This window comes from Rissa tridactyla, chromosome 3 (assembly GCF_028500815.1).
Source record: "Rissa tridactyla isolate bRisTri1 chromosome 3, bRisTri1.patW.cur.20221130, whole genome shotgun sequence".
Lineage (NCBI taxonomy): Eukaryota > Metazoa > Chordata > Aves > Charadriiformes > Laridae > Rissa > Rissa tridactyla.
Window position 1 is genome coordinate 36,792,302 of NC_071468.1, and position 19,270 is coordinate 36,811,571.

The 19,270-nt window shown below is 40.9% G+C and overlaps 2 protein-coding genes across 9 annotated transcripts in view; both read left to right on the top strand.

Moving 5' to 3' along the window:
* HEATR5B (HEAT repeat containing 5B) overlaps nucleotides 1-13,885 on the top strand; it is a 63,384-nt gene extending 49,499 nt beyond the window's left edge. For 3 of the 5 annotated variants that reach the window (XM_054194762.1, XM_054194761.1, XM_054194760.1), the window contains exons 32-36: nucleotides 761-1,030; nucleotides 3,375-3,599; nucleotides 6,195-6,346; nucleotides 9,293-9,506; nucleotides 11,085-13,885. In XM_054194762.1, coding sequence (XP_054050737.1) covers nucleotides 761-1,030; nucleotides 3,375-3,599; nucleotides 6,195-6,346; nucleotides 9,293-9,506; nucleotides 11,085-11,389 — 1,166 coding nt within the window. In that variant the 3' untranslated portion in view covers nucleotides 11,390-13,885. Of the gene's footprint in view, nucleotides 1-760; nucleotides 1,031-3,374; nucleotides 3,600-6,194; nucleotides 6,347-9,292; nucleotides 9,507-11,084 lie in introns of those variants that run through there. The other 2 variants (XM_054194763.1, XM_054194764.1) reach the window with 2 other exon arrangements.
* Nucleotides 13,886-15,161: 1,276 nt separating this feature from the next.
* STRN (striatin) overlaps nucleotides 15,162-19,270 on the top strand; it is a 72,896-nt gene continuing 68,787 nt past the window's right edge. For all 4 annotated transcript variants that reach the window (XM_054194765.1, XM_054194766.1, XM_054194767.1 and 1 more), the window contains exon 1: nucleotides 15,162-15,480. In XM_054194765.1, coding sequence (XP_054050740.1) covers nucleotides 15,175-15,480 — 306 coding nt within the window. In that variant the 5' untranslated portion in view covers nucleotides 15,162-15,174. The remainder of the gene's footprint in view (nucleotides 15,481-19,270) is intronic.

Sequence of the window (19,270 nt, forward strand, 5' to 3'; positions counted from 1 at the left end):
AGAATTTTGCTGGAACTTGAGGAACCAGCACAGCCAAAAATGCAAGCTCTGTTCCTTCATATGAATTAATTGAATTGTTTACTGCAGGCCCAGTAAGTTGTATTTTTCAAATCTGTGAATGTGATAACGCTAGCAATCATTTAAATTCACAGTAGCTCCATAGGGGTAGTTCAGGCCAGCTTTGACTTACTGAATCTCTGTTTGTGTTTAATGGGAGAAGGAGAAAGACTGCAGCTGCCCAAGCTGCCATTCAAAAGAGAGACTTTTGGAACTGAATGCACTGAAATCATGAACTCAGACATAGAATCCTACAATGCTTTTCTGTTCTCTTATTTCATAATCAATGTAGGCTGAAATAAAATTTTGTCGGAATGGAACATTTACTTAATAGCCATTAAATTAAAAAATATTGTTGGGCCTATTTATTTGGTGGTCATTGCTGTTAATTTTACAATTAGTTTTAAAAGAAGCAAAATAATTCCTGCATTTTTATTTTGTGTAAGTATTGCTATTTTTTTTTCCTAGTTCGATATGGATTTTTAAGTATTGTTGCAATCACAACACTTCTAAAGCATTTTAAACCCCTTTACGTCATTCTAATTAAAACATTTAGTTTGACATGAACCATGTTTGTCATATCTTACTGTGAAGCAACGTTTTCCTCTTGATTTTTAACTTTTTTTTTAAAGAGTGTTTCATGTAAGCTTTGGTATGGAATCCTCCTTAAGTGTATTCTCAGACATTTCTTTCCTTTTTTCAGATGAAGATGATATTGAGGAAAAAGAAAATCCTCTTGCTTTAGGAGAGGGAGGTGCAAGTGGTGGTCTTGTGCCGGGAAAATCTCTGGTCTTTGCAGCCATGGAATTGCTCATGTTTATCCTAGTACGGCACATGCCCCATCTGAGCTCAAAAATGTCAGATTCTCCAAGTCACATTGCTGCCAAATCCCACCTCTCTGAGGAAAGTGCTCGTCTTGTGGCCGCCACTGTTACTATACTGTCTGACCTGCCTTCTCTGTGTTCTCCAGCAGGTAAGGTATTGTAACAAAATATACGTGAGTGGTTACTATAGGGGAGGCATAATGAGCATATGATGTTAAAAGCAAATGAAGTATATTTTCACGGGATACTTTAAAGGTCATCTATTGAAAATTATATTTAGGTTCTAAAATAAATGAAGAGTTCAGGCTTTTTCAGTGAGCAACATGAAGGAAATGATTTGATTTTAAGTTTGCATGTGTGCTGCAAGTTTGCTGAGGAAATGAGTTCTATATCACTATGATGTTATTGGGTTTTTTTCCCCTTCCTTTTTTTCATGATTTTGAAACCTTTTGGCCAATTGTAATCATATTGTTAAAGAATATAGACATCTCAGAGATAATTAAATTCCTGAGAAGTTCATGAAAAGTAGCAGCTGGATGAAAAGAGAATCCTACTGAGTTAAAAAACAGCACAATTCAGCTGTGATACGCTTGGTTTTTGCAGCCGTTGGCTGTCAGTCATCCCAAATGTGTCTCTAAACTAAATGGAGCTTTCTTCTGCCCAGGGAGACTGTCACAAAGGATATGTGTAAACTAGGGTAATTGCACTGACTGGAGTTCATGGGTGAAGGACACAATTGCACGGGAAGCTGTGCTCTTTGAGTTTTGCTTTTCAGAGAACAAATTGCTTAATTGTTGTCCTGTGGGTCTCTGGGAAGTTTCACACGCGGATGTAGATAAGACATTTTGCAGGTTGGTCCCTTAATGAGATGCATGCTAAATAACATATTTTGACAAAGTCATGCTCAGAACACAACATGGGCTGTCTTCAAATGGACAATCTGTGTTGTGCAGTTCTTTAAAAACCAGTAGATTTTTGAGATGATCTGGTGTCCTGCACTGTTTTTGTTTGATTCCTGGTTCTTTTTCTTTTCTCTCTTTTTTTTTTTTTTTTTTTTTTGGGGGGTGGTGGAATGGGCAAAAAGAGTAATGGTACTACTTGTGTTGATTGGATTGAAGGCATGACTCCCAACATTTGCCAAGTCACCTGCAAAAGTAGCTCAGAAACTATTGTTAGTCTACAGAGACTAAGGCTAGAGTTGTTGTTTGGTTTTTTTTTTTTCCCCTCATCCAGAAGATGTAGCCAACTGAGAGCTGTAGAGGGGGGTGGTGGCAATAGTACATGCACAAACATTTGTGTTAATTGAACCTTTGGATGTAAGGGAGACTGTGAACAAAGAGAACAGGGGGGTTGGACTAGATGACCTTTAAAGGTCCCTTCCAACCCAACACATTCTATGATTCTATGAATTCATCACTTTCTGTGACTGAGTGGGTTTTTTATATTTCTTCCTCTTTCTTTAAAACATGAGCATCTTGCAGTCTCCATCGGACAAGATCCTGGGCAATGTGATTTAGAGGAACTGCTACTTCGAAAAAGGGGGTTGGACTAGATGACCTCCAGCAGTCCCTCCCAGTCATTAATTATTCTTAGTGTATTTATCCTCACAGCGTTCCCATAATTAGGAAAATGGCAAGATTTGTGTTTCCACAAATGTGGAAAAATGAGGCATAGAAAAGATACGGAAAGAGAATTGACTGAAGTGAGCTGTAGAGTGATATTACACATCTAAACTCAATAGCACCCTTCTTTCAGTCCTACAGGGGCTTAAAGCCTACCCGTGTTATTGAAACTCCTTCTAATAAAGTTCCCATGTGTCTAAAGTCAGGTTATGCGCTACTTGACCAGTATTTCTTGACTATGGCTAACTTGCATCTGCAGGACTAGCTGCACAAAACAGATAGGTGTTGATTTCTTTAGAAAGGCAATGCAGTAGGAGGAGAATTGTTTTGTCTCATTTGTAGAGTAGTCAGACGGCTACAGCTTTTGCCCAGGATGTGAGACACCCAGATAACTTCCTTACTTTGCTTCTAGGGCTTGTACCATACACCAGCTTCCTTGGAAAGTGCCATAACTTGGTTTGGATACCTGTTTCTTGTTGTTGTTGTTTATTTTATATACTCATATGCAGATCCTGTTTTAAGATATTTAACAATCTGGATGTGTTCAATATGATACATACCATGTGTCACATGCCATGTAGGGCAAAACTTTAATAGCTGAATCATCATTCCTGAATTGACAGCAACATTTGAAGTGTTGGCTTGTATGACTTGTGTTATGATACACTTCAGTGGTACTGATGAATGAATTTGGTGGTAAAATATTGAATGGCTCACATCACTTGCTATTTAAATTGCAGTTTATCTTGGTGTCTCCTTTGTCTCCTAGCCATATATATCCATATTGGGAAAGCTGAAAAGGTTATCTACCACACTTGTTGGAATTAACTTCAGAAACTCTATTTTGTGTTTGTTTTTGGGTTTTTCTTAGGATGTATGACAATCTTACCCACTATCCTATTTTTGATTACAAGAGTATTGAAAGAAACAGCAGTAAAATCAGCAGATAACCAGGTCCCACCTCCAGTCAGTGCAGCCCTTCAAGCGATAAAAACTATTGTTACTCTTCCAACAGTCAAGACTGATGAAACTCAAAAACAATGGACAGGTCTTATCCGCAGCACTCTGGCATCTATCTTGGAATACTCTCAACCTGGTAAGTGGTTTCCCAGTGCAGGAGAGTTAAAGTTACAGAACTGGGTTTTGCTGTAATGAAAAGGCAAGTATTATGTCTGCCTATAATATAATAGGCTTCATGTCTGAGGGTTGGGGATTAAAAGTGGTAATGAATTGCTTGTAAAATTGAAATGGGAGAAAGACCTGAGTGCACAGAGCATAACTGATCAAAGTTATTTAATAGTTGAAGACAAGCAGAGCATTGGCTTTAAGAAAATACAGTTACATCTCAGGACTTCCCATCCCAGATTTGTCCTTGTTTTCTTTGATACTATTGATCATAATCTCCTGTTTTGCCTTTTGCAGTTCATCTCAAAGCTGCCCCCCCCCTCCCCCCAGCCCTTTCTGTAGGGTATTTTTCTGTCCTAGTTCAGACTTTCCTCTTCCATTTTGAATCCCTTTTTATGATGTGATTATTTCATGCTTTAGGTTTTTCTTCGGCTGACCTTACCAGTCTTCATTGTTTCAGCTAGTGACTTGTTTCTGGAACTCAGAAATCTACCTTCTGATAGCAGTCAGTCTTTCTGACATCTGCTGACTGTCTTGCAAGTAGAATCTAAAGGAGTCGTAAACTGAATTCACTTCAGTTCATGGACCATGCCTTAATTTCTGTCACTACTGGCAACTCTAGATATGTTGGCAAGGTCTGAGCAAACTATCATTTCCACCCCTCCTTTCCTCTTTCCACAGAATACCTGCTAGCTTAAAGGAAAGGAGATTTTAGTTGCCAAACCAGTGTTTGTATGGGAACTGATCTCTTTACTGAAACTGTAATTGTTCAGTACTGTACATGGATTCGACACCTTGAATTAAATCTCAAGAAAAATGGCAGTCAGTGTATCATTTAAGTGTTTGCTGACATGATTCTATGTAGTCTTAATGACAGTGAGTGTTAAAGTGAATAAGTGTGTAGACAGCAAGTGATAATTGTGGCATGGTTCATACTGGAGCAGGATATTCACAATACTCTTACAAGCTTTCAGTGGTGAGAAAAAAATCCTATCCCTGCCAAAAAAATCTGTTACCCACCAGCAGGCTGTCTACTGTGTCTCTTTAGAGAACTGCAGACTACTTCTCTTGGTTCACATTCGTACTTTGCCTTACCCTTCAAAAAGCAAAAAAGATGTACGTCTCAGCACATAGTTAGCAAAAGAGAGACACAAAGATCTGTCATTTGCATAATGGTAGTTCAGCCAAAAACCATCCCATTACATCGCCCAGGAGTCATTTATAGAGACTGAAGAGAGCCTTGAATAGAGTTACTCATGTGAGAGATAGGGACTCATGTGAGAGATAGGGAGCAAGTAGGTAGTTGCAAGCAATCCTGAAAATGTCTGAAGGGGAAGGATCAGTAGATTTGTGTTAACCAAGTCAAACTCCTAATTGGATTTGTCACATCAGCTTTTGTCTTCCAGCCTTTTGTTACTGTAAAGATTTCCCAGTTCCTCTGTCCAGAAACATTACTGGCTTTAGGCTTTTTTGCAGACTTCAGAAATCTTTGTCGGTTCCTTGCAAGAGTGTATGTTTTCTTTTTCCTTTCCAGTCTTCTGTGGAGTAGGACACATCACACACATAAGAATCTAAGCAAGGTCTATTGCATACGATTTCAAGTCTCACAATAAAATGTAAACAAATTCAAAATAAAAAAAAATTAAACACATTTTTCACTTAAAATGTTTGGAGTAGTTTTTTGAAATTTGAGGTTTTGAAGTTTGAGTTTTTGAGGTTTCGCATCGTGGCTAAGCCAATTGAATGACTAGCTGACATCTGTAAAGGGCAGTCATGCTGTTTTTCTTTTTGCTGACTATGTAGCTGCTGTTTCTTTGTGCCTCTCAAGGGACAGCAGAACCAATCTGGCCAACAAACCCAGAAGAACAGTACTTTATACATATAATATATATATATTATAATAATTATATATAAACATAGGGGTTTTTTTTCCCTGCTGATGTAAATTCACGAATGAGATCGTGAAGACAGAGCTTGTGCAAGGAAAAAAAGGATGACAATGGCAAATGCAGGCTAAGTGAAAAGTGGGAAAGTTTAAGTAGGACTGTTTTTATTTGTGACAGGTAGTGTCAGATCAGCTAGTCTGTTATGTGAAACCTCATGTCAGGTAAAAGTTGTTGCCATGCTGGGTATCAGTTTCTTACTCTGCTGTACCAGCTGAAGAGATTAAAAAAAAAAAAAAAAAAAAAGTGAAGTATTTTTTTAATGGGGAAAAGATCTAAAAAATACATTTTTCCTCTCTTATTTACATGTTGAAAACAAAAAATATGACTTGGTCACAGAAAGTGTGGCTGATGTTTTTTCCTTGATATTTAAGTTTCAGAAAGCTTGACTGACTTTATTAAAGCAACTATTAGAATAGAGTTGCTCAGCTTTTTGCCAGTCGCTATCAATAATGATAAAGTGATTCTGTAGTAAGTAAATGCATATTTGTATGCAGCTGCAAATAATTTCAAGTACATTTATTTCCTCTTCGTGAGTTTATCCATGTTCATTGCCTTTTACTAAATAAATTGGAAACCCTTTTTGGAGTAAGCTAATAGCATGTTTGTCTTTTGTTTTTCAGAAGCCTCTAAGCCTGTTCTTGATGAAGTAAGCATACTTACAGCTATTGCTCTCTTCCTTTTGTCAGCAAGCACTGAAATAATTGGAGTGCAGTCTTTACAAAATGGATGTATGAACAGATTTAAAAGTGCATTAAATTCCTGTGATCCTTGGGTAAGATCATGTTATAGGAATGTGAATAATATATAGCTGAGAAAAACTAATTGTTATTTACTTAACTCTATTTCTTGAATGCTTTGTGATCCCTTTACTTCAGAGACAGATATTGATTGTCAAAATAACTAGAATTTTCAATAGCGTATTATAGAAACTCTTTAGTGAGTAAAACAACCCAGGGTAAGCTCTTCTAGATAACGTGTGTTCATGGCCTTGTGCCATGTTCTCGACTTGCAGCTTTTTAAAGTGGTGACATTTCTGCATTAATACTAATCTTTTATAATACAAACTAAACCACTTTTTCTGCAGATAAAATTACAGTCCACAACATTTCTGATGAGTTTTATATTTGCTTTTGCAAAACCTGTACTTATTTCCCATGTCCAAAGACAACTCAGTTTGAGTGCGAAAATGTAATTTTGTGGTCACTATCGGAACATCTACAGATTTTTGAATCATCTGTCTCCTGATTCCACTTCTGTCTTTTTGTTTGTCTTTATGAATATTCTTCTAAACTATTTTCTCACTAAAAAGGGAAACTAAAATTTGTAGACTGATTTTGTTCAAGCAGGCTAATGTGCTGTATAGGTAAGCTTAACTGCTCCAGCCAAGTACACATCGGTTTGAGTGGGTATACAAATCTGTAGGTGGGAGCTAAAGTGAAAGATATATAGTGTTTCCACAAGTGAGCATTGCAGAGATTCTCGAGAAGAAAAACACACAAAAAATGCTGATGTGTTTAAGGGCACAGTGAGGCATTTAAAATCACATTTAGACTGATAATTCTTCTCTGCAGCAGGGCTGACATTTTCCAGGTGGACATAAAATTCAGTTGGTTTTGAAGCCTGACTTCAGGTGGAAAGCTACTTAAAATTTTAGCGTGTGAATGGAAATGTTAGTTGTATTGTGCAGAAACTTTTATGTCATATTCTCTCTTAGCTCTGTCTAAACACATGAACAGTGAGAGAAGTTCATCTTTGACCACCACTCTGCTGGAAAGCTGTCCGTGAGCTGGAACTTAAACCACTATTCTTGTAATTCACAGAGAATGCTTTGACAGCAGCCAGATTGTGTCCACTCTCCTGGCTGATGTGCAGAACATATACTCTGTAATACTTGTGTGTTCCTTCTAGTTTTTTAAATGTAAAACACTCATTGTTGGGGTCAGTAACTAGACACCTGTTTGTAATAAAAACATTATACTGATTGTACTACAAGCATTGAACCGATTTTGGAAAAAAACTCTTCTAAGGAAATACCGCTGCCTCATAAGAAATACAGGAGTATTTTTTTAAACTGTTACCACCTGCAAAAGTCTGAAAGGTTAGATATCATGTATAGTAGTAACCAGAAGGCTGGTGAGCTCAATTTCATTTTGCCCCAACAAGGGAACTTAGTTGAGGGACCCTTGTCTCTCAATGCTAATGAGTACGTTTTACAGGACAGTGTGCTTTACATGCTTTGAAGAAGCCCTGATTTTTACCTCACAGGAACTTTTGTAGACATCTGTGAGTGCAGAATAGTCAAAAGATTTATATTGTATAAATGGAATAAAAGAAGTTTGGAGGAAATTTTGCTGTCAGATGGAGTCATAAAACGCTTATTTGAATTATGCATGCATGTAAGAAAAGAGACTTTTACCCCTTATTTCAACGGCTAATAATCTTAACAGCTAATAGGGAGTAAAGTTTAAAGAATGTAGACAGAAAGGGAAGGGAATTATTTGGAGTGGTATAGAGAGATAGCGGACACAGGTCAAAGATGATGCTGAGTAAGGCATTAGGATAAAATGTTCTTCTGGGGAGCTCTGTTAGAAAGCATAGAAATGGTATTGGAAGAAGCATTATTACTTCTGGCCTTAAAAATGGATTTGTATAAAAAAAACCAACAACTTGCAGCCCTATACTAGTGAATTAACTTGTATTTTCTCACTATTAGTTTTTATTATCTATCACTTGTATTCAATGTTTTTATCTATACATCTATGTTTCCAGTCATCCCTAGATCTCCTCACGGATGATTGTGTTCAGTAATACTTCCTCTAGAATGTTTCTGTTCAGCATGTGCTCAATAACTCATCCTGTTTGGACTTGAGTGCAGTTTGAAAGCATGAGCAACGTTTTATCCTTGTATTTGTTGTGGGGCTTTACCTTTTCAAAAGTTCTGGGTTATTTGTGTGGTATTCTGGAGGAAGATTTTTCTACATCCAAATGAAATGCATTCATAAGTTCATCTAAACAAGATCATCAGTGAGTCATTTTCCCAAATGTTGACTTTAATAATCCCTGCTTTCCAGAGAAAAGAGTGGGAGGGGGGGAAAAAAACAGAAGGAAGACAAGGAGGGGGTTCTGTGATCCAGCTCACTGTATAGCTACGTGTATACTCCTATGCTACTACCAGCACAAGATGGAGAATGAGAAGGAAGGAAGGACAGGCCTGCCGCTTTTGGCTACAGCCTTGGCTCACGTTAGAGCAATAAGATCACTTTAATCTGATCTGAATCATTTTTATGGGCTGTTTTATCCTTCTGAGATTGGAATAGCATTTCATGATTTTGCTATTACTATATAGATATATTTACTATTAGTGCTGTTAGTTTTGAGACTTAAAGGTGTAGCTCTCTGTGGACCTGTGTGACTGAATTGTATCACGTTAACTATTCCATTATTTTCTCTGATTTCATTTTGTTACTACTACTTAGTACCTGCATGTTCTTTCTAACTGGCCTTCCTTTTATTGAAAACTGGGATAATATTATTTTAGCAGATGGGCTGTGTTGCTGCTTTCCTCTTATTCAGTATGTTTCCTTCCCCTTTAGTCTTCTCTTTCTCTTTTTTTTTTTTTAGTATCACGTGTCTCACATACATAGATAAGAGAGTTTATTAGAATTCCCTGAGTTAACAAATAACTTTCAGGACAATGTATTTATCTTGATTCAATTAGGTTCAAGCCAAGTGTTACCAGCTTCTGCTTTCAGTGTTCCAACACACCAATCGTGCCCTGTCAACTCCATATATTCATTCATTGGCCCCTATCATGGTTGAGAAGTTGAAAGCTGTGGAAAGGAGCCGCCCGAACAACAACCTGGAGCTGTTAGCAGTCCAGGAAGGAATTAAAGTCCTTGAAACGTTGGTTGCCCTTGGTGAGGAGCAGAATAGTAAGTACTTCGTTCTTTCTAGAGAAATGTGTAATGCTAAAATAGAATATTGAGCATTAGAAATCTTGCAGTTAGGAACTTGATGGCATAGTCACAAATAGACCGCGTCTGCGCAACATGCCTTTCTAATTCCAGTACTAGAACTTTCGTACACCTGGACTCGTATAGCACACACACTCTGATATGCCTTTGTATTTCTGGTGGTTGCAGGAAAAAAATTCTAAAGATGAACTGCAGCACTGAGTGGTGTTTTCTTCTCTTTGGAAAAGAGTAGTTCACACTGTTCAAATTTACTTTTTTGACATTGTTAACTTTTATTTACTTTAGCAGACTCATCACTTTTATCTGGTTGCTTCTACCAGCTCAACAAAGTTTATCTAAAAAGCCCAAGAAATTGAATTGTACTGGTCAGAATATCTTGATTGTAGGTGGAGCCTCCTGTTTGCTTCAGTAGATAGAATACAGTATTTGTAGTTTAAGTTCAGTTATTCTTTAACTGAAACAATGCGTTTTCTAAAGGCTTACTCTGCAGACATTTGGCTCTAAACGCTGATAAAGTTCCTTGTAAAAATATTACTGTTGGTTTTGTGTGGTTTCCTCTGCCCCACCCCCAACACATACTCTCTGTTGGTATTTCTCTTCATTGATGATAAAACACTAAATGTATGTTTACTTCAGCCCCATTCTGCTTCTGGCACAGTTGTTTGAAACACATTTAAAGTGAGACAGTAACTGAAGCAAATGAGGAAACAGAACATCTGATTTTTGCTGGCTGGAGACAGTCACCCTATGAGTATGAATTTAGTAAAAATCTTTAGGGGAAAATCATTAATACTCTGATAACCTACAGAATTTTAGATAAATGAGTTACCATTAATATTTAAGTTCTTTGAACTTAAAATTTACAATTAATGTTACACACTTCAAAGGCATACTTGTATGCTTGCTAGATACAAAAATTAGCCCTATTGCTTAAGTTCAGCTCCTTTTTTGTTCTAAAGATAAACCCTTTTGATCACTGCGCCATTTTGGGCTGTGGCCTCATTAGGTCACACTAGCCCAAGCATAGCTGTGTTGCTGGTTTTTGGGATTGGAACCTTCCAGGGTGGAGCAATGTAGCAGATAACTGTCCTTGACTTTGTCGTGAACAGTTGCACATGTGGTTCTGTTGTGCTCACTAGAGGCCAATATTCAGATTCAATCAAATAATGTTCCTTTCTGCCTGAAAGTGTTTTGAAATCCTTCAATATGATAGGCACTCTATATCTTATGATCTCTTATCAATGATCTGTAAACAGATGGTGCAAAGGCATCTTTAAAGAAGTATCAGGAACAAAATAATTATGATGAACAATAATAGAAGTCTGAAACACGGTCCTGGTGAGAAAGATTTGAGTGACCAAAGGACAGGAAACCATCTACATTTCAGTTGGTTTTTAATTGATCTTTTATTAATTACAGTGTTTATTGTCAATTCTGAAAACAAAATTACCCTTATCAGTCTAGTAACTGATAAAATTATTTTTCTTTTGTTCTCTGATAAGGATATTACATTATTTTATTTTCTTTCATTTTTAGGAGTCCAGTTGCTTGCCCTTCTCGTTCCCACTCTGATCTCCTATTTATTGAATGAAAATGCCTTTGCGTCTGCATCTCCAGCATCTAAGGATCTTCACGAATTTGCACTTCAGAATCTAATGCACATTGGTCCACTTTACCCACATGCTTTCAAGACAGTAATGGGAGCTGCTCCTGAATTAAAAACACGTCTAGAAACTGCAGTCCGAGCAAGTCAGGCCAGCAAAGCAAAAGCAGCTGCTAGGCAACCACCACCCACAGTACATTCCACCCCAACAATTAAACTGAAAACTAGCTTTTTTTGAATTACTTTTATTATTTTTGGACCATTAAGTAGTCAGAAGCGTTACATTATCCCCGATGTGTTACTGCATATATGTCTGTAATTTTCTGTAATTTGTATGTGAAAGGCTGTCTAATAGAGCTTTGTGTAATTACTTGAAATCCATGCATTGCAAGGGAAGTAGTGTTACTTGTATTTGTATAGATTTTTAGGAAATTGAGTGTGATCATATTTATGAATTTGTGTTATAAATTATCCACAAAAAAAATAATATTCTCTATCTGACTAAATAGTGTTATTTATTTTTAAAAGCTACCCCAAACCTTTGAGTGGTTTTTGAAATCTGGTGATTGTTATCCTACCATTGTGCAAACACACGGACACAGTGGGGACGGAGGGAAGAGGGGAAACTGTTATGCAGTACTTACCATGTACCATGGGGAATTTCAAGTGTAGAAGTATGCACTTTTTCCTTTTAAAAACAAAGTAGGGAAGGGGATTGTCAGACCTTGTAGATCATTTCAGCCTGCATGAAAAAAAACAACAAAGAATTGAAAATTTTCAGTCTTTCTCAAGGTGAACAATCAAGCATGCTACCTTAATGAGTTGTCCTTATTTATGTGGTGTATATTTCTTTCAGATCCGTTTCCATGCTTGAATATTAATAAAGGATGCAAAGAATCTAATCCCCTATCTCTTCTAAGATAAATTTTAAAGAATGCATTGGAAATTGAGTTTATAAAGAGAGCTGCCTGCTATCTGCGGGTTTTTTTTGTAGGTGTAGATTTTGGCCCTTGTAAGGTGCTGTGCATTGGCAGTCTTCCTATTCTGCCAGACGCAGGTTGGATATGACGATTCAGTGCTCTGCTCTTTGTCCAGGTTCCTCGGTATTTAACCTTCCTGCAGGATTTTAGTCTCATTGGATGTATCTTATCTGTAGTACTTGATGAAGTTTACAGAGCCAAATTACTTGAGCGCGCCTGTACTGAGTAAGGGAGCAGAACACAAGTGAGAGCCAGGTTCCTCTGGTTTTTCCTTCCCCTACCAGGCTTTTCTTTTTCGAAAAGCACGTGGCTCCCCTCAGTCTGAGTGAGTCTCATCTACAGATTTTGGAGCTCGGAGCCCAAGTTGCTGTGCTGGCCTTACAGCGCAGAGCCAGCGACTCCCAATGTCTGTCTGCTGCCAGACCTCACCCTTCCTATTGGCAGAAGTGCAGAACCATGTATTTTCTTGTATATACAAGACTGACTTACGTGAATTTTTGGACACTGCTATTGAATTTATGGGCTTCTATAGGGATCTTTCTATACATTTTGCTTTATAGGGAGAAGCCACGTAATTAGAAGCCTCGGCTAGGCCTGATGAGTTTCATCTCTCATGTTTTTCTGGATACTTTGTAAAAACTGCATCATTTCAAAAGCTTCTACTTCAACCCAAGTATAAGAAAGGGATAGTAAGTAGAAGAGAATGCGATTAATACTTGGTCGAAATATTTGTAGGTCACTATTTTTTGCATAGACACTTGCCTAGTCTCTCTTCCTGTAAAACCTTATATAAATAACCCTTTGAGTACCTATGCAAAATGGAGGACAAGACAATGCTTTTTTTTCCCCTACTGTATTTGGTGTGTGCAAAATAGTTAGCATAAAATCAGAAAAGCTTTTATTTCACAGTGAATATTTTAGTACTAATGTGAGGACTCAAGAAGTGGTGCATACTCTAATCTTTCCAAATTTTTATCATAAAAGGTGTTAACTTCCGAGTCTTGTTCCACGGTCCTACGGGAGTAAAGATACACGCAGAAGTAAAAACAACATGAGGAGGAAAGTAATTTCACTAATTTTTTCATCTTTGTATGTGTAGTGGGAATTAAACTGATTAACATATATCATTTTCTAATAAGTGTTTCCAGCATTACAAAGCCATTTTGCTCAGAAGTTCTGAACTTGGTTAACATTTGAAGAGAAAGTATTACGGAGACTCTTTTCGGTACAAAATTGAACACAAAAATTTTGCAAATAAAAATAAGAAAATAACTTTATAACCTGTTTTAGATTCCCTGCCCCCAGGTAGTCTAGTAATTAATGACTTTGATGTTTGTTGGAAGCTTTTTGTCTACAATCAGTTCTTATTTACCTTAACTTTTATCTCAGCACTTCTATGTTTTGGTTAGGCTCTAGTTTACAACATGACTGGAAACTCAGAAGGCTGGGGGGAGGGGGGGGAAGTGTAGCAATCAAGCATAACTTAAGAAGTCTGTAGAAAAATAGAAAAAAGTTAGCGGAAGGGAAAACGGCACTAGATAGATGTAGAGGGATAGAGAAGGGAAAGGTTTTTCTTTGTATACTGCGTGACTGTATACAACACGCTCAACTTCCATTTGTATACACCCTTCCCCACTTTCTAGTCCTTGTTTGCTTCTTTGCTTGCTCCTGATACTAAAGGTATAATCACGTGGTTTTACATAATATTTTGCATCAAATTTCATTTGATTAAAAAACCCGAAATAACTTGAAAAGCTTGTAGTGCTTATTGGTTTTTGTCACCCTCCTTTTCATCTTTTTCTGTGTCGATGGCCTTTGTAATGTGCTTTTTCATGAAGCTCGTTTGCTGTTTCCCCTTCACATCTTTTCCTCTCTCTCTGCCATTTCCTTCCTTTCTGGGTGAGCTTGTTCTTCTACCTCGCTTCCCCACCGAGGTCCCGCGGAGCGCGCTCCCTCTTCTGTGCTTTCTCCCCTCTTCCTCCCTGCTCTGTGACCATCTATAGCATTTCCCAGATGTCTTTCCCTCCTGAAGAGCCGTTGCCCACCAGCCTCAGCTCTGCTCTCTGAGAGCGGGGTCACGCGGCGGGCGAGCGCGGTTTCGGAGGGGAAACAGGAAGGGTTGCGGGGTGAGCAGCGGGAGCCCCTCCCCGCCACCTGCAGCCTCGGTGGCCACGGGCCACCTTTCACATGTGGCTCGTACCACAGCCCTGCTGTAAGGCCTGTTGGTAGCCGTGTTTTGGTGTTGGTAAGCAGGCCCAACTGTGTGTCTCGGGGAGAGGCAGGAGGGAGCGGTGGTGCCATCAGCTTGCGCCCTCAGCCCGGGGCTCTGCCGACAGTCTCAAAGTGTCTGGTTTTCCCTTTCCTCGCAGAAGACCCACCACGGTAATCCCTGGAAAACGTTCCTTTGCTGTCCTTTTCAGCATTTCCACAGATTTTCATGAACCCCTTGCGGCCCTGGGGTGGGATGATAGTCTTCCATGCTTTGACACCCGGCCGGGGGCGTGAGGGCAGGCCTCGACCCGAGTCTGTGGGACCGCTGTGAGACTCCTGTCCGCGGGGGGGCGGGCCGCGAGCGGTGCCGAAGCCATTTAAATCCTGCGCTGAGGCAGAGATTACGATTAATCCCTGCTCCCGCTGCTGCTCCCAGCCGCCATGCCCCTCTCTATACCCCAGCATGGCACGTCACGGGGATGAGGCTCGCTCGCTCTGACGTCATTCCTCGAAATACGGGCAGCGCGGAGGAGAAAAAGGGGATTTGAGGAAAACCTCCCTGCCTCTCTCCCCCGCCGGCCGCCCCGCCGCGGAACTACATTTCCCAGAATGCCGCCGGCGGAGGGGGCCGGGGCGAATCGCTCTCTGGGCTTGTCCCCGCCGGGCCGCCGTAGCAGCCGGCGGGGGCGGCTGTCAGGCAGTGAGGGCGGGCGGGACGCGCCCAGGTTGTTGCTGCTGCCGGGACGCGGCTGGGTGCGGGCGGCGGCTGGCGGCGGAGGAGGAGGGAGGAGGAGGGGGCGGCGGCGGGGAGCGCGGCAGACCCGACCCGGCCATGGACGAGCAAGCGGGGCCCGGCGTTTTCTTCAGCAACAACAACAATAATAACGCTCTGCTTCTGCCGCCGCCGGCGGGCGGGCCGGGGTTGGAGCCGGGCGAGGCGGCGGCAGCAGCGGCCGCCGCAGCGGCAGCAGGAGGAGGAGGAGGCGGCGGGGGGGTCTCAGCCACCGGAGCCGCCGCGCCGTTGTCGGCGTCCCGGGCTCAGTACAGCGTGCCGGGCATCCTGCATTTCCTGCAGCACGAGTGGGGCCGCTTCGAGGCGGAGCGCGCCGAGTGGGAGGCGGAGCGGGCGGAGCTGCAGGTAACACCCGCGACCTCCTTCGCTCCCCCTGTCCCCCCCCGTCCGTCATCGCTCGGGCGGCTGTTACCCTCCGGCTGCGCAGGGCCGGGGGATCCCGGTCGTGCGCAGCCGGAGGGGAGCGGCCGCCCCCCGTCGCCGCCGCCGGGCTGAGGGGCGTGACATGGCGGCCGGCCCTGAGGGGAGCGGCCCCGGCCCGCCGCGCCGCTCCGGCCGCCTCTCCGGAGTTTTCCGGGTGCCCCTCCATGGCCGGCTGCCTCAACTCGTCACCAGTTTCAAAAGCCACTGTTAAAAATTGTGTGTTGTCCCCCTCCCTCCCGTCCCTCGGTGCTGGCTCGCAGCCCCTCTGGGCCCTCGGCCCCCCTGGGCCAGGCCTGCGGGACCGGCCGCAAGTCCTTTGGTAATTGCGGGACACGTTACACTGTGTTTTCCTTTGAAAAGCAGTGGGGTTGATACGCTCATTAATGCATTAAAGGGCTGATAGTGATCTTGTGGTTAAAGAACTTGTGAACTGCTGGCCTGGAGCCAGGGCTGCCAGACACTTCAGTGATGGGCTCCTTACGTTAACTCCAATAACAGCCGATAATGCAACCGTCCCTCTTGTTCCTCTTTGGCTTTCTTCACAAGAAAATCTCTGTTGTAAACCTTAGCGCTGTCCACACGACCAGCAGCCCACTGTTTGGTCCTCAGTTGGCCACGTTTGAGACTGAAAAGTGTCTGCTCGGCTTCCTTTTTAGGTCTCTCTTCTTTGTCTCTTGCTTCCTGTCCATCTCTTTTCTTTCTGTGTCTTTCCTTGAAAGTGCCGTCTTTGTCAAGAGAGTCTTCAGCCTCTTTAGCAATGCGAACTACTTCTCTGTTTTTGGTTTTCTTTTTTTTTTTTTTTTTAATTAGTAGGGAAGTCGTCTTTTTAATTTACTTCCTATGGTAACATCAAATGACTGCTCTGTGAAGGGTGGCAGATGTGACATTCTTCGCTGAGGGTTCCCTTGTAGGAATTTAAAGGAAGTGGTCCTGAGGACAAAAGAGTAATTTTTATTTTAACTTCAATGATTCAATGAAAAATTCATTAGTAACTGAATCATGCTTCTGTTCACTGCATCCAGTAAATACTATGTAGAAAGTTACTAGCTTAGCTACATATAAGAAGAACATCACGTGTCGCATATCCAGTGACGTCTCGTAAATGTCTTGACATTTTTTCATAGTTGATGTAGATCTCAGAAATGGCTTTGGAGAAAAAAAACAAATCTGTTTCATAGGACCTAAGAAATTCTGCCAGTGTGTTAACAGTAATGACACTTTGCATATTTTTAGTGCCCTTCAACAGAGGCTAGCATGCCATTCCTCCTCCCCCAAGTATCCCTCAAAAGCTTGGTAAATGTTATGGATGAGAGCAGAGGAAAGAAGTAGAGTATTTAAACTATTTGCCAAAGTCATGCATTATCAGTGGCAGAACTGTGAATATAACCTGATTACAAGTTGTTTGCTTGAACGCCTTTGGTTCTTGCCAAAACATCTCAATAAAGTTATAATTAGCTGTGGCTGGCATTGCCACAAGCTGTAACAGCATTTATCTGCTGCGGAGTCATGTTCAGAAAGGTGCAAAATTCTTGGCTGCCTCTATAGACATCAGGCGTTGTGTCTGCTGTGACCATTTGCAGTTGAATGTTCTTTGATCCATGTGAGAGGTCTGTGTTCGGGGTTCAGCAGCTACAGGATGGCTTTTAGAAATTGTACATGTACAGCTGAAGGATGAGCAGCGTTAATTAAAAACCGGTTCCGTGCTGCTTCTGAAGCCTTTCGTTGGCCCGTATATTTGGAAGTGTTTAACAGAATAATGGAAATTTGAGGTCGGGCAGTTTCTCTCTCGAGAGAGAAAGATGCAGTGCTCCTGATTCTACTTTACTAGTCTTCCATCCAATGTAAATTTAAATGTTAGATTATCTGCTCTCTTGGGAGGCTGTGTGGCAGAGAACTTATTTTGTAAGGTTGTTGTAGTATCCCATACATTTTATCTGCAATTCATCCTGTAGCGTTGACCTTTTTTTATCTCCAGTTTCCTACCTGTCATGATGTTGAGATACTTCAGATACTTTATGCCACAGTGTTACCATGCTTGGCTTCTGCTCTGTAGTTGTTGGCTAGTTAAGCTGTACTCTGTCTCTGAAAAACACCTTGTCAGTCAGTCCCACTGTGACTTCCTATCTTTGTTTTCTTCCCCTCTAGGCTTCTTTTTATTTTATCTTTTTTTCCTTTTACTTGTAATTAATTGTGTGGAACTAAATGTGATATTCAGGTAGAGTACCTTTCTGTTGCGTTATGTGATGCTTGTTCAGGTGACACATACACACACCCCTTTCCTGGAGTTTATAACATACATGAGTTGGCAGGCCCAGGCAGCTTACTCTCTGTTTTTAGTTACTGGTCTAATACTGCATTTGCAAGGTTTCTCTTCATATCAAGTGCCTATATTTTGCTTTCCCTGGCAAATATCCATGTTTACACTGAATTTCTAATTATTTTTCATGAGGTTTTCAAATTATTGTTGTCTCTATTATATAATCTTCCTCATTCAGGGCAAAAGAGGATATCAATATTTAGATCTATGCAAGTTTCATTCATAAGCTGTGTATTTCAAATCAGAATGAAAACAGATTCATCCAGCTTATCTGCTAATTATATATTTCACTTTTAATACTTGCATTTTGTTTATGGTACTTTGACATCTGCAGATTGAAAAATTATTCTAAGAATAAACTTTCATGATGCCCTGTGAAGTAGTTCACTACAATAAATACTGCCATTATTAATCGTCACTTTAGTATTCACAATCTGCATTTTAGAATGTTATCATTTATTTTCGTATCTCTTTAGAAGTGAGTAATTTTCCTTTTCTGAGGTTCTTCTAGCAGCTGCTTGGGAGAGTTGACAAGAAAGGGTTTCCTGTTCTGCAAAAGTTTTAAACTTCAAATTTTTTTTTTCATTCTGCATTTTTCTGGACCATGTTTCTGAGACATTTCAGAGTTGTCATTATGTATTGGACAAGCCCATCCCAAAACAGCCGAGAGTTTGATCAAATGCATATGCAGGGCACTGAAATGCCGGTCTTTGCTTGAGGCAAGCAGGGTTTGAAATGCCTTCCATATTGGTGTCCTTGCCTTAACCATACATCTTCTGACTGGCTGGGGGTGATTCTCTGCTGCGGAATTTAATTAGCCATCTGCCACCCCTGGAGGGGAGCGGTGGGAACTCTGCCCCCGCGGCTGGGACCCCCATGGAGCCGAGCACTGCCAATGGTGTCCTTGTCCCAGCAAGCGACAAAGCTGCTGAGCTCTGCTTCTTCTGGGCTGGGTGAGCTCGGAAGGCTTTGTGTGTGTGTGTGTGCGTGTGTGTGTGTGTGTGCATGCGAATGGCTTTTGTTTTGACTAGGAATTTTGTCTCTGCAAGCAATGCATATGTTGCTGTGGAAAGTTTTGCTTCTGACAAACATTTTTCTGGCAAAAATGCTGATTTGCAGACTTGGCATTTCTCCGCATTTCACAAATGTTCTAAATTGCAACAAACTGCTATGCTGTATGTAACTGCGTGTATAGACACCCCGTGTCCTGCTAAGGAATTTTCTAGCGTTTGTCCTCTTCACTACTAAAATTTTCATTTCTTCTAACTGATAGCCGTTTTCTTTAGAGTAGCAGACTGCTTTGGAGTAGTGGGACCTGATAGGGTTATGTTAAAAATATTTTTCCTAGGCAAATTTTACTTTGCAAAGATTTGCAAGGAAGTTATGGAGAATGGG